We start from the raw sequence: 14,188 nt of genomic DNA on the forward strand, positions 1-14,188 counted from the left end.
ACCCCGTCTCTACTAAAAAAATACAAAAAACTAGCCGGGCGAGGTGGTGGGCGCCTGTAGTCCCAGCTACTCGGGAGGCTGAGGCAGGAGAATGGCGTGAACCTGGGAGGCGGAGCTTGCAGTGAGCTGCGATCCGGCCACTGCACTCCAGCCTGGGCGAGAGAGCCAGACTCCGTCTCAAAAAAAAAAAAAAAAAAAAAAAAAGGAAAAATAAAATAATTTATAAGAATAAAATTTTATTACTGGGCTGTTTACGTGATACTTTCTCATTAAATATAACCTGACAATCTTTATTAAATGAAAATATTTTTGTATCATCAACAACAACAAAAGAACTAGGATGAAGAATTTCCCACATTCTTAATATATATAGGGTTTCTCTCCAGTATACATTCTCATGTGTGCTCAAAAGGCTGTGTGAAGGCTTTCCCAAATTTCTTACATTTATAGACTTTTACCCTACTCTGAGTCTTTTCATATATTCACACTCCAGAGGACAGTTGAAGATTTTCCCACTTTTTTTTTTCTTGAGACAGTGTCTCATTCTGTTGCCCAAGCTGGGGTGCAGTGGCGTGATCTCAGCTCCCTGCAACTTCTGCCTCCATGTTCAAGCAATTTCTCCTGCCTTAGCCTCCTGAGCAGCTGAGATTAGAGGTATGTGCTACCATGCCTGGCTAATTTTTTTGTAATTTTTAGTAGACATGGGGTTTCACCATGCTGACCAAGCTGGTCTCAAACTTCTGATCTCAAATGATCTGCCTGCCTTGGCCTCCCAATGTGCTGGGACTGCAGGCATGGGCCACCAAGCTTGGCCTTTTAAAAAAAAAACAGATTTCACTGCAGCAGGAGTCCTGTCTTTGAAATGAATTAGGTCGGCGGCCGGGTGCGGTGGCTCAAGCCTGTAATCCCAGCACTTTGGGAGGCCAAGACGGGCGGATCACGAGGTCAGGAGATCGAGACCATCCTGGCTAACACGGTGAAACCCCGTCTCTACTAAAAAAATACAAAAAACTAGCCGGGCAAGGTGGCGGGCGCCTGTAGTCCCAGCTACTCGGGAGGCTGAGGCAGGAGAATGGCGTGAACCCGGGAGGCGGAGCTTGCAGTGAGCTGAGATCCGGCCACTGCACTCCAGCCTGGGCAACAGAGCGAGACTCTGTCTCAAAAAAAAAAAAAAAAAGAAATGAATTAGGTCAACTGAAGGATTAATCACAATGTTTACATTCATATGGTTTCTCACCAGTGGGACTTCTTTCATGTGTTCAAAAGAAACTGGAACAATCCAGGGCTTTAAAACAATGTTTGTATTCACACAGCTTTTGTCCAGTATGAACTCTTTCGTGTATTCAGAAGGAGCTGGAAAAACTGAAGGCTTCAGAATGTTGCTTATATTCTTAGGCTTTCTCTCCCATATGAGTCCTTTCATGCAGTCGAAAGTGACTGGAAGAAATGAAGGCTTTTCCACATTGTTTGCATTCATAAGGTTTCTCTCCAGTGTGAGACCTTTCATGAATTCGAACAGAACTTGAAAATCTGAAGGCTTTCCCACATTGTTTACATCGATAGGGTTTCTCTCCTGTGTGAGTTCTCTCATGCATTCGAAATTTACTGGAAGAAATGAAGGCTTTTCCACATTGTTTACACTGATACGGTTTCTCTCCAGTGTGAGTCCTTTCATGCAATCGAATTTGACTGGAACGAAGGAAGGCCTTACCACACCGCTTACATTCAAACGGTTTATTCCCAGTGTGAATTTTTTCATGTTCTCGAAGGGAACTTGAAAAACTGAAGGCTTTCCCACATAGTTTACATTCATAGGGTTTCTCTCCAGTGTGTGTCCTTTCATGCAGTCGAAAGGAACTGGAACGAATGAAAACTTTTCCACACTGTTTACATTCATAGGGTTTCTCTCCAGTGTGCGACCTTTCATGAATTCGAAAATAACTTGAACACCTGAAGGCTTTCCCACACTGTTTACATTCATAGGGTTTTTCTGCACTGTGAGTCCTTTCATGTCTTTGAAGGGAACTTGAAAAACGGAAGGCTTTCCCACATTGTTTACATTCATAGGGTTTCTCTCCAGTGTGAGTTGTTTCGTGTTCTCGAAGGGAGCTTGAAAAACTGAAGGTTTTATGACACTGTTTACATTCATAGGGTTTCTCTCCAGTATGAGTTCTTTCATGCATTCGAAGAGAAATGGACCAACTGAATGATTTGCCACACCGTTTACATTCATATGGTTTTTCTCCAATATGAGTTCTTTCATGCACTCGACAGGAATTAGAAGAGTTGAAGGCTTTCCCACATTCTTTACATTTATAAGGTCGAGCCCCAGTGTGTGTTATTACATGTGCTTGAAAGCTTGCAGAATAAAAGAAGGCTTTTCCACATTCTTTACATTCATAGGGTTTCTCTCCACTGTGAGTCCTTTTATGCCTTCGAAAAGAACTGAGAAAACTGAAAGCTTTACCACATTCTTTACACTTGTAGGGTTTTTCTCCAGTATGGGTTCTTTCATGAGTTCGAAAGTATGTGGGACAACTGAAGGCCTTACCACATTGCTTACATTCATAGGGTTTCTCTCCAGTGTGAGTCCTTTCATGTCTTTGAAAAGATTGGTAACATATAAAGGCTTTCCCACACTGTTTACATTCATAGGGTTTCTTTCCAGTGTGAGCATGTTTTTGAAAAGACTGGTAATATATAAAGGTTTTTCCACATTGCTTACATTCATAGGGTTTCTCTCCAGCATGAATCCTTTCATGTCTTTGAAAAGGCTGGTAATATATAAAGGCTTTCCCACATTGTTTACATTCATAGGGCTTCCCTCCAGTGTGAGTTCTTTCATGTTTGCTAACGCAGTGGCGATAACTGAAGGTTTTCCCAACCGCTTTACGTTTACATGGTTGCTTTTCATATTCCTGATACTCATTTGGTTTCTGTCCAATGTGAGATCTCATGTGCCTATTAAGGGATGAATGATGCATGAAGTCTTTCCCACAAAAGCTGCATTCATGTGGTTTTGCTCCAGTAGAAGTTTCCTTGTTGATATTAACATTTGGCATCTGGCTTGTGGTTTCTCCACATTTGCTACCTTTTCTACTTTCACAGAGTCTCTCAACCATATGACATCTGTAAAAAATGAGCAGTACATTATCAGTGGCTTTTAAATTATTTTGTATTTATTAGTAGGTATGAGAATTACATTTTAACCATTTTCGGAGGAAGTGTAGGATATCTGCACTGTCTGAATTGTTTGAAAGTTAATATATTCAATGCTCTGGAAGAAGACTCAACTGTAGTTATGATCAAAACAGTCAATTTTTTTGTTTGTTTTGTTTAAATAAGAGATGGAGTCTCATTCTCTCACCCAGGCTGGAGTGCAGTGGCACGATCACAGCTCAATGAAGCCTTGAATTCCTGGGCTCAACCAATCCTCCCATCTCAGCCTCCTGAGCAGCTGGGACTATAGATGCGCTATAGATGCGTGCCAGCATGCCTGGCTAATGCTTTTTTTTCTTTTTTTTTTTTTTTTTTTTTTTGAGACAGAGTCTTGCTCTGTCACTCAGGCTGGAGCGCAGTGGTGTGATCTAGGCTCACTGCAGCCTCTGCCTCCCGGGTTCCAGCGATTTTCCTGCCTCAGCCTCCTGAGTAGCTGGGATTATAGGAGCACACTACCACGGCCGGCTAATTTTTGTATTTTTAGTGGAGATGGGGTTTTGCCATGTTGGCCAGGCTGGTCTTGAACTCCTGACCTCAGGTAATCCGCCTGCCTTGGCCTCCCAAAGTGCTAGGATTACAGGTATGAGCCACCGTGCCAGGCCTTTTTTTTTTTTTTTTTTGAGATGGAGTCTCGCTCTGTCACCCAGGCTGGAGTGCAACGGCACGATCTCGGCTCACTGCAATCTCCGCCTCCCAGGTTCACGCCATTCTACTACCTCAGCCTCCTGAGTAGCTGGGACTACAGGCGCCTGCCACCATGCCTGGCTAATTTTTTTTTTTTTTGTATTTTTAGTAGAGATGGGTTTCACTATGTTAGTCAGGATGGTCTCGATCTCCTGACCTCGTAATCCGCCCCCTTGGCCTCCCAAAGTGCTGGGAATACAGGTGTGAGCCACCACGCCCAGCCTTTTTTTTTTTTTTTCTCAGATGAGGTCTTGTTATGTTACCCAGGCTGGTCTTGAATTCCTGGCCTCAAGTGATCCTCCCACCTCAGCCTCCCAAATCGCTGGGATTACCTGCACGAACTACTGTGCCTGGCCAAAAGAATCATATTTATAGAAGGATTTTCTAAATGCTATTTCAACGTGATTTATTTTTCACATCCTGAACATCTATGATGTTTTTAAGAAAACATTTTCAGTGAAAGTTTTCTAGGAATAACTAAATTTGAAGCTGTGCTTAATTGTTTTGCCTGCTTTCTTCTGAAATTCCCCCACGGGCCGCTATTCTTCTGTGGATGCAACTCACCTTCGATTTCTCCCCTGGTTTCTGTGGTCATCTTCAATGTCCTGGTCTTCCCACTTTTTTCCTAAAATGCACACCCAGAAACACCGTTATAAATTATTACAAATTACAGAAAATCATTACAGTCTAGTTTCATGATTAGCTGTGACTCTGTCTGATTCAATCACCGAAAGATTCCCTTTCCACATTTCAAATCTTGGAACACAGGTGTCAAGCAAGAAACACTTGTTCTGTGTTCTATATTTAACTGAGGAGAGAAATGTTGATATCCTTACCTAGACAGACCAGGTTTTTGAAGGTCTCCTGCATCACATCTTCGTAGAGCTTTTTCTGTGAAGAATCCAGCAAAGCCCACTCCTCCAGGGTGAAGTTCACAGCCACATCCTCAAAGGAGACTGAGTTCTGAAACATTCCACATATGTTTACAGGAGGATGGGTAAGACTGGTGGTACTGGGGATCTATACTCGATTTATAAGAAGTTCCCATACAATTCTGTGTTCTCCAAACATCTGGTGTATGACTCGGCTGTCAGAACTACAACTGTCCACACTGACTTCCTCATAAAATTCATGCGATCGTGAACACACAGAAATTACTTCTATTTTTTTCTTTTTTCTTTTTCGTTTTTTGAAACAGAGTCTTGCTTTATTGCCCAGGCTGGAGTTCAGTGGTCTGATCTTGGCTCACTGCAACCTCCGCCTCTGGAGGTCAAATGATTCTTGTGCCTCAGCCTCCTGAGTAGCTGGGACTACAGGTGTGTGCCACCACACCCAGCTAATTTTTTGCATTTTTAGTAGAGACAGGGTTTTGCCATGTTGGCCAGGCTGGTCTCGAACTCCTGAGCGCAGGCAATTTGCCCCACCCCCCGGCCTCCCAAAGTGCTAGGATTACAGGCGTGAGCCACTGTGCCTGATCAATTACTTCTATATTTTTACTGTGATTATTTGGAACTTTATTGTTCTCTAAAGGTGGACTCAAGCTCACATTGGAAAAGTAAGAGAAATGCTATACAAATGAAACAAATTTTAAGACCTCTAATCCCTTGTGAGAAACTCATTTCCTACCTTATGAAGCATCTTACTCAGCATTTCATTAAACATGGAATCAATCTGGATAAGGTTTTAATAAATAAATACACCTTCAAGAACGGTAGGCTTTTCTTTTATTCCCATCAACAAACGAGAGGCCAGGAGGCCTGTGGAAAGCTAAATTGTCATGAGGAGCTGCTGGCCAAGTCCTGAAGGACTCAGGCCACGACTGCAGTGGGATTATTAAGGAATCAGAGAGATTGACACGTTGAGGAGGAATTATTTAATTACTTAGGTGCACTGACCCAGTTGGATTAACATCTAAAGGACTGAGCCTCGAGCAAAGAGTCAAGCTACCTTTTCAGTATTTCGTGGGGTGGGGGGAGATTTGTGCAGGGGGACAGAAGTGAGAAACAAAGACAGTTATTCAATTAAGACATGCATTACATTATTTCTTACTTTTCAAGGAACAACACGTTTTACGACTTGAGATTATCTGTTTAGTGACCTTGCAGCTGCACAGCTAGAGAAACAGAGTCTTCACAATGCCTGGGAAAGGGAGAGATAAGGCTCACTAGCCACAGAAAAACAGGCAGTCAATTTTTAAAGGACTTCAGCTCTTTCTCTTCCTCAGGGGGAACTGGTTTTTCTTACATACAACTGAGGTTTTGCTCACACATCTTTAAAATTTCTTTTAATTTCTGTTCTACTATGAGTACTCAAATCTAGCTGGCTGAATGAAAATATTCCTTTGCAGAAGTATTAATTTCAACTTGTTTGTGTAATATTTATCACAGGCTCAGTTCTTCCTTTTGTCTCTCTCATATTTCATGGATCTAGCAGGTTACTGGGAAGTTAGAGCTCAGGCCTGAGGAGGAACGTATGGCAACTTAGGCCCCTACAAAATCCCTACACCAGGAGAAGGTTTATTACGTGTATACTTGAGATCTTGGGAAGAGCGGTTAGGCTGGCTTGGGGTTTTCACTGAGGTTAGGGAGTGGGCTAGTGTGGGAGTTCATGCATACAGGCAGGGGCTAATGTGGATTGGATGTCTCACCAGCACCAAATGAGGGTGACCCAGGCTTTCTTCCTATCATATCTGGATGTGGGGTATATAGTGGAAAAGGAGGAATGAGATTTTATTTTATTTCATTTTTTTTGAGACCGAGTTTCGCTGTTGCCCAGGTTGGAGTGCTGTAGCGTGATCTCGGCTCACTGCAACCTTCGCCTCCTGGGTTCAAGCGATTCTTGTGCCTCAGCCTCCTGAGTAGCTGGGATTACAGGTGTGCACCACCACACCTGTCTAATTTTTGTGTTTTTAGTAGAGACAGGGTTTCACAATGTTGGCCAGGTTGGTCTTGAACTCCTGGGCTCAAGCAATCTGCCTGCCTCTGCTTCCCAAAGTGCTGGGATTATAGGCATGAGTCGCCATGCCTGGCAAGAATGAGATTTTAAAGTGATCATCCATCAAACATCACAAAAAAATGAAGTCAGAGACTTCCAATTTCGGGTCTTACAAGTAAGGAATGTAGAAATTGTCATTCCCAGTCGCGCAAGTAAAAAATAAACAAATATCAAATCAATTACTCTTCTTAGATCCATTAAAGAATTGAGAGTCATAAGGCAAAGTTTTCTCTCTAAAATTTGAGAGACAAATAGGAAAAGTAACAATTTTATAATAGTCCCAGATCATCATGTTTTTCTTAAGAAGGCCTGTTCTCAAAAAAATCCATTTCAACAAAAGCCTAACCTACTAGGATTTTGCCAAAGCCTATGTGACCTGGGGGCAGGGACACAGAAGCATGTGTGAAAATGAACCGTTTTTTGTCTTCCCAACACCAATACAAGGTGTCTTTTCCAACACCATTCTCCAACTCTCTGACATCGACTGTGCCCTAAAATATAATTCAATTTTAAGTACCCAGAATTAGTCAGACTCCATAGGTTAAGGACTCAGTCCCATAAGACTGCCCCCATGTCAGATGCAAGTCACACAGTGGGGTGCCCAGGCCACCCATGCTTCTATATGCCAACTACAAATCTGGAGTTCTCACAACACCCTTTATAGTTCAATAATTCACTAGGGCCTCCCTCAGAAGTCAGGAGAGTAACTTCCTTAGCATCACCGGTTTAATTACAAAACATACAACTCACGAACAGCCAAGTGGAAGAGGCCCATTGGTCGGTATGGGGAGGAGGTGGGAAGTTTCCATGCATTCCCTGGGTGTGCCATCCTCACGGCACCTCAATATGTTCACCAACATGGAAGTTCTCAGAGCCCCAATATTTATGAAGGTCCCATCAGATAGATATGATTGATTAAATCATTACACACTAATGATTAATTCAATCGCCACTCCTCTTTTCTTTTGTGAGGCTGGGGGCTAGGGCTGAAAGTTCAAGGGTGGGTCTTTGTGGTCACCAATCCTAATCCTAAAGTCATCTAGGATCTCCTAAGAGTGCTACTTTGCAAATAAGGAGGATCCTTTCACCCTTCTCACTTGTGAAATTCAAGAGATTCAGGAGCTCTGTGCTAGGAATCACATACAAAGACCAATCATATCATATTACAAAACATTGCAGCTCAGGGGCACAGGCTCACTAAAAGACTGAGATCAAATCATAGGACTATAACATGTTTCCCTTCCACCTACAGCTTACCAGTATTGTCATTAGGGTTTCTGTTTAAAAACAAGTGGCTGCAATGAAAGAATATTGCAGTTTCCTTCTGCATGTTTCAGACTTTATTTAGCAAGTGTCTAGAGAACCCCAAAGATGACAGGAGAGAGAAAAGCAAGGACACCAAAGGAAATTTTAACCTCTGACATCTACAGCTACTGAAAACAGTAAACAGAGACAAAACTCAGTAGGATAAACCTAGAACTCACACTCAAGGCCTATTTACCTCAGTTTCTTTTTCCCAGTACATCTTGTCCAGTTTTTTTTTTTTTTTTTTTTTTTTTTTTTTTTTTTGTTGAGACAGAGTCTCGCTTTGTCGCCCAGACTGGAGTGCAGTGGCCGGATCTCAGCTCACTGCAAGCTCTGCCTCCCGGGTTCACGCCATTCTCCTGCCTCAGCCTCCCGAGTAGCTGGGACTACAGACGCCCGCCACCTCGCCCGGCTAGGTTTTTGTATTTTTTAGTAGAGACGGGGTTTCACCGTGTTAGCCAGGATGGTCTCGATCTCCTGACCTTGTGATCCGCCCATCTCGGCCTCCCAAAGTGCTGGGATTACAGGCGTGAGCCACCGCGCCCGGCCTCTTGTCCAGTTTTCAACAAAAAAAATATGAAATACGAAAAGGTTTTAAGAACAGAATTAGAAGACAGAGGTCAAGCGCCAGAACCAGATTAGGTATAGAAGAGATGTTGGAATTGTCACATAAGAAATTTAAACCAAATATGATTAATATACTAAGGGTTCTCAAGGAAATGTTGAACAATATGAAAAAAAAATAGACAATTTAAGCAGAGACATAGAAATTCTAACGAAGAATCAAAAGGTAACGAAGGACATAAAATACACCACAACAGAAATGAAGAACAACCTTAGAGGTTCATCAATACAGTGGAAATGTCTGAAGAGATGATCAGTGATCTTGAAGAACTGTCAGTATAACCCGCCAAACTGAAAAGGAGAAAAAAGACATCAGAAGATCCAAAAACTGTCAGAAAATTACAAAAAGTGGAACATACACATAATAGTACTAACTAAAGAAGAAAGAGAAAGAAACAGAAGAAATAATTGAAGCAATAACGACTGATAATTTCCCAAAATTAACGATATACATGAAAGGACATATCCAGGAATGCCAAGCAACATATATACCCCCAAATCCACATCTGGGTGTATCATATTCAAAGAGAAAATTAAAAGACAAAGAAAAACCTTGAAAGAAGTTACAGGAGGAACAAACAACATCTTTGTTATAAAAATGTATATGAATTAAGTCAGACTCTTTTTTTTTTTTCTTTTTTTGAGAAATTGTCACACTCTATTGCCCAGGCTGGAGTGCAGTGACACGATCTCGGCTCACTGCAACCTCCACTTCCTGGGTTCAAGCGATTCTCCTGCCTCAGCCTCTGAGTAGCTGAGATTACAGGTATGCACCACCATGCCCAGTTAATTTTTTGTATTTTCAGTAGAGATGGGGTTTTGCCATGTTGGCCAGGTGAGTGTCAAACTCCTGGCCTGACCAACATGGTGAAACCCTGTCTCTACTGAAAAATACAAAAATTAGCCGGGTATGGTGGCAGGCACCTGTAATCCCAGCTATCAGGGAGGCTGAGGCAGGAGAATCGCTTGAACCCAGGAGGCGGAGGCTGCAATGAGCAGAGGCTGCAGTGAGCCCTTGCACTCCAGCCTAGGCAACAGAGCAAGACTCAATCTCAAAAAAAAAAAAAAAAAAGAACAACAACCTGGCTACAAATTTGTGTAGCTTCTCGGCTGGTCTTACTGCCTTTCTCATTCACCTCTACTAGTCATCAGAGTGACTTTACTATCTTATTATTACTTAAATTCCAACCAGATAAACCAGGGTAACACAAAGCATACACATCACTGCAGACAAACGACAAATTGCACCATCTGCTTGCCAACCACAGTATCTGATTAATAGTTTGCAGACTGACAGCAACAGTGCACTCTCAGCATGGAGACTTAGTTTCTCCAAGATCACCTTTAGCCTCTCTAAGTTCTCCTATGCCTCACCTAATTCACCTTCCTTTTCATCTTGAGACTTGTCTTTGCCACCTAGAGACTTTGGAACCATTGCATCAGATTTACTTGATTAACTTAGTTGAAGCAGACTGGCCGATCAGGCTCAGAATGGATGTCAGACCAGACCTGGTAGAACCTAGGTGCCACAGCCAGGTTTCTATTCCTTAAATTTGTGAACTAAATGCAGCATTAGGAACCATTGGAGGCTTAGGTGAACCTGCAGACTCCAAGGGCTGCGGTGGTCTGGCTTGGCTACTAACCTGTTATATAAGTTGTATTGCTTAACTGCTTAATGAGAGAGGAGAAAACACATATTTCTCTTGACACATACTGCTGCTAGTAACAGCTCTCTACTATGCTGCTTAAGGAAGAGTTTAGGATGAAACTTACCCATTGAGCACTGTTATTATCTTTTTTTTATTATACTTTAAGTTCTAGGGTACATGTGCACAACGTGCAGGTTTGTTACATATGTATACATGTATCATGTTGGTGTGCTGCACCCGTTAATTCATCATTTACATTAGGTATATTTCCTAATGCTATCCCTGCCGCCTCCCTCCACCCCCATGACAGGCCCTGGTGTGGGATGTTTCCCACCCTATGTCCAAGTGTTCGCATTGTTCAATTCCCACCTGTGAGTGAGAACATGCGGAGTCTGTTTTTTTGTCCTTGCGATAGTTTGCTCAGAATGATGGTTTCCAGCTTCATCCATGTCACTGAAAAGGACATGAACTCATCCTTTTTTTTTTTTTTTTTCTGAGATGGAGTCTTGCTCTGTCGCCCAGGCTGGAGTGCAGTGGCCGGATCTCAGCTTACTGCAAGCTCCGCCTCCCGAGTTTACGCCATTCTCCTGCCTCAGACTCCGAAGTAGCTGGGACTACAGGCGCCCGCCACCTCACCCGGCTAGTTTTTTGTATTTTTTTAGTAGAGATGGGGTTTCACCGGGTTAGCCAGGATGGTCTCGATCTCCTGACCTCATGATCCACCCGTCTCGGCCTCCCAAAGTGCTGGGATTACAAAACTCATCCTTTTTTATGACTGCACAGTATTCCATGGTATATATGTGCCACATTTGCTTAATCCAGTCTGTCACTGATGGACATCTGGGTTGGTTCCAAGTCTTTGCTATTGTGAATAGTGCCGCAATAAACATACATGTGCATGTGTCTTTATAACAGCATGATTTATAATCCTTTGGGTATATACCCAGTAATGGGATGGCTGGGTCAAATGGTATTTCTAGTTCTAGATCCTTAAGGAATCGCCACACTGTCTTCCACAATGGTTGAACTAGTTTACACTGCCACCAACAGTGTAAAAGTGTTCCTATTTCTCCACATCCTCTCCAGTATCTGTTGTTTCCTGACTTATTAATGATTGCCATTCTAACTGGTGTGAGATGGCATCTCACTGTGGTTTTGATTTGCATTTCTCTGATGACCAGTGATGATGAACATTTTTTCATGTGTTGGTTGGTTGCATAAATGTCTTCTTTTGAGAAGTGTCTGTTCATATTCTTTGCCCACTTTTTGATGGGGTTGTTTTTTTCTTGTAAATTTGTTTTAAGTTCTTTGTAGATCTGGATATTAGCCCTTTGCCAGATGGGTAGATTGCAAAAATTTTCTCCCATTCTGTAGGTTGCCTGTTCACTCTGATGGTAGTTTCTTTTGCATGTCCTCTGCAATAACATCAATGAAGCCCATTAAAAAAAAATCAGCTGGGCCGGGCGAGGTGGCTGAAGCCTGTAATCCCAGCACTTTGGGAGGCTGAGACGGGCGGATCACGAGGTCAGGAGATCGAGACCATCCTGGCTAACACGGTGAAACCCCGTCTCTACTAAAAAATACAGGCCGGGCGCGGTGGCTAGGGCCGGGTGCGGTGGCTCAAGCCTGTAATCCCAGCACTTTGGGAGGCTGAGACGGGCGGATCACGAGGTCAGGAGATCGAGACCATCCTGGCTAACACGGTGAAACCCTGTCTCTACTAAAAAATACAAAAAAACTAGCCGGGTGAGGTGGTGGGCGCCTGTAGTCCCAGCTACTCAGGAGGCTGAGGCAGGAGAATGGCGTGAACCCGGGAGGCGGAGCTTGCAGTGAGCTGAGATCCGGCCACAGCATTCCAGCCTGGGCGACACAGTGAGATTCCGTCTCAAAAAAAAAAAAAAAAAAAAAAAAAAAATTCAGCTCTGATCTTAGTTATTTCTTGCCTTTTGCTAGCTTTTGAATGTGTTTGCTCTTGCTTCTCTAGTTCTTTTAATTGTGGTGTTAGGGTGTCAATTTTAGATCTTTCCTGCTTTCTCTTGTGAGCATTTAGTGCCATAAATTTCCCTCTACACAGTGCTTTAAATGTGTCCCAGAGATTCTGGTATGTTGTGTCTTTGTTCTCATTGGTTTCAAAGAACATCTTTATTTCTGCCTTCATTTCATTATGTACCCATAGTCGTTCAGGAGCAGGTTGTTCAGTTTCCATGTAGTTGAGCGGTTTTGAATGAGTTTCTTAATCCTGACTTCTAGTTTGATTGCACTGTGGTCTGAGAGACAGTTTGTTATAATTTCTGTTCTTTTACATTTGCTGAGGAGTGCTTTACTTCCAACTATGTGGTCAATTTTGGAATAAGTGTGATGTGGTGCTAAGAAGAATGTCTATTCTGTTGATTTGGGGTGGAGAGTTCTGTAGATGTCTATTAGGTCTGCTTGGTGCAGAGCTGAGTTCAATTCCTGGATATCCTTCTTAACTTTCTGTCTCGTTGATCTGTCTAATGCTGACAGTGGGGTGTTAAAGTCTCCCATTATTATTGTGTGGGAGTCTAAGTCTCTTTGTAGGTCTCTAAGGGCTTGCTTTATGAATCTGGGTGTTCCTATATTGGGTGCATATATACTTAGGATAGTTAACTCTTCTTGTTGAATTGATCCTTTTACCATTATATAATGGCCTTCTTTGTCTCTTTTGATCTTGTTAGTTTAAAGTCTGTTTTATCAGAGACTAGGATTGTAACCCCTGCTTTTGTTTGCTTTCCATTTGCTTGGCAGATCTTCCTCCATCCCTTTATTTTGAGCCTATGTGTGTCTCTGCACATGAGATGGGTCTCCTGAATACAGCACACTGATGGGTCTTGACTCTTTATCCAATTTGCCAGTCTGTCTTTTAATTGCAGCAATTAGCCCATTTACATTTAAGGTTAATATTGTTATGTGTGAATTTGACCCTGTCATTATGATGTTAGCTGGTTATTTTGCTCGTTAGTTGATGCAGTTTCTTCCTAGCATCAACGGTCTTTACAATTTGGCATGTGTTTGCAGTGACTGGTACCGTTTGTTCCTTTCCATGTTTAGTGCTTCCTTCAGGAGCTCTTGTAAGGCGGCCTGGTGGTGATAAAATCTCTCAGCATTTGTTTATCTGTAAAGGATTTTATTTCTCCTTCACTTATGAAGCTCAGTTTGGCTGGATATGAAATTCTGGGTTGAAAATTCTTTTTTTAAAGAATGTTGAAGATCGGCCCCCATTCTCTTCTGGCTAGGAGAGTTTCTGCCAAGAGATCTACTGTTAGTCTGACGGGCTTCCCTTTGTGGGTAACCTGACATTTCTCCCTGGCTGCCCTTAACATTTTTTCCTTCATTTTAACTTTGGTGAATCTGACAGTTATGTGTCTTGAGGTTGCTCTTCTTGAGGAGTATCTTTGTGGTGTTCTCTGTATTTCCTGAATTTGAATGTTGACCTGCCTTGCTAGGTTGGGGAAGTTCTCCTGGATAATATTCTGAAGAGTATTTTCCAACTTGGTTCCATTCTCCCTGTCACTTTCAGGTACACCAATCAGATGTAGATTTGGTCTTTTCACATAGTCCCATATTTCTTGGAGGCTTTGTTCATTTCTTTTTACTCTTTTTTCTCTAAACTTCTCTTCTCACTTCATTTCATTCATTTGATCTTCAATCACTGATATGCTTTCTTCCACTTGATCAAATCAGCTACTGAAGCT

The 14,188-nt window shown here is 42.4% G+C and overlaps 1 protein-coding gene across 8 annotated transcripts in view; it reads right to left on the bottom strand.

Moving 5' to 3' along the window:
* The window catches only part of LOC105484732 (zinc finger protein 14), a 51,699-nt gene that overhangs the window by 29,580 nt on the left and 7,931 nt on the right, over positions 1–14,188 (bottom strand). For 3 of the 8 annotated variants that reach the window (XR_989703.3, XR_011617362.1, XR_011617363.1), the window contains exons 2-4: positions 4,740–4,866; positions 4,468–4,528; positions 1,238–3,129 (exon numbers count right to left, since the gene is read on the bottom strand). Coding sequence is in view for 1 of the 8 variants with exons in the window: in XM_011746993.2 (XP_011745295.1) it covers positions 1,392–3,129; positions 4,468–4,528; positions 4,740–4,866 (1,926 nt within the window). In the remaining 7 variants the exon portion in view is untranslated. Of the gene's footprint in view, positions 1–223; positions 3,130–4,467; positions 4,529–4,739; positions 4,867–5,952; positions 8,436–9,037; positions 9,118–14,188 lie in introns of those variants that run through there. The other 5 variants (XR_011617365.1, XR_011617366.1, XR_011617367.1 and 2 more) reach the window with 5 other exon arrangements.

This window comes from Macaca nemestrina, chromosome 20, assembly GCF_043159975.1.
Source record: "Macaca nemestrina isolate mMacNem1 chromosome 20, mMacNem.hap1, whole genome shotgun sequence".
Taxonomy (NCBI): domain Eukaryota; kingdom Metazoa; phylum Chordata; class Mammalia; order Primates; family Cercopithecidae; genus Macaca; species Macaca nemestrina.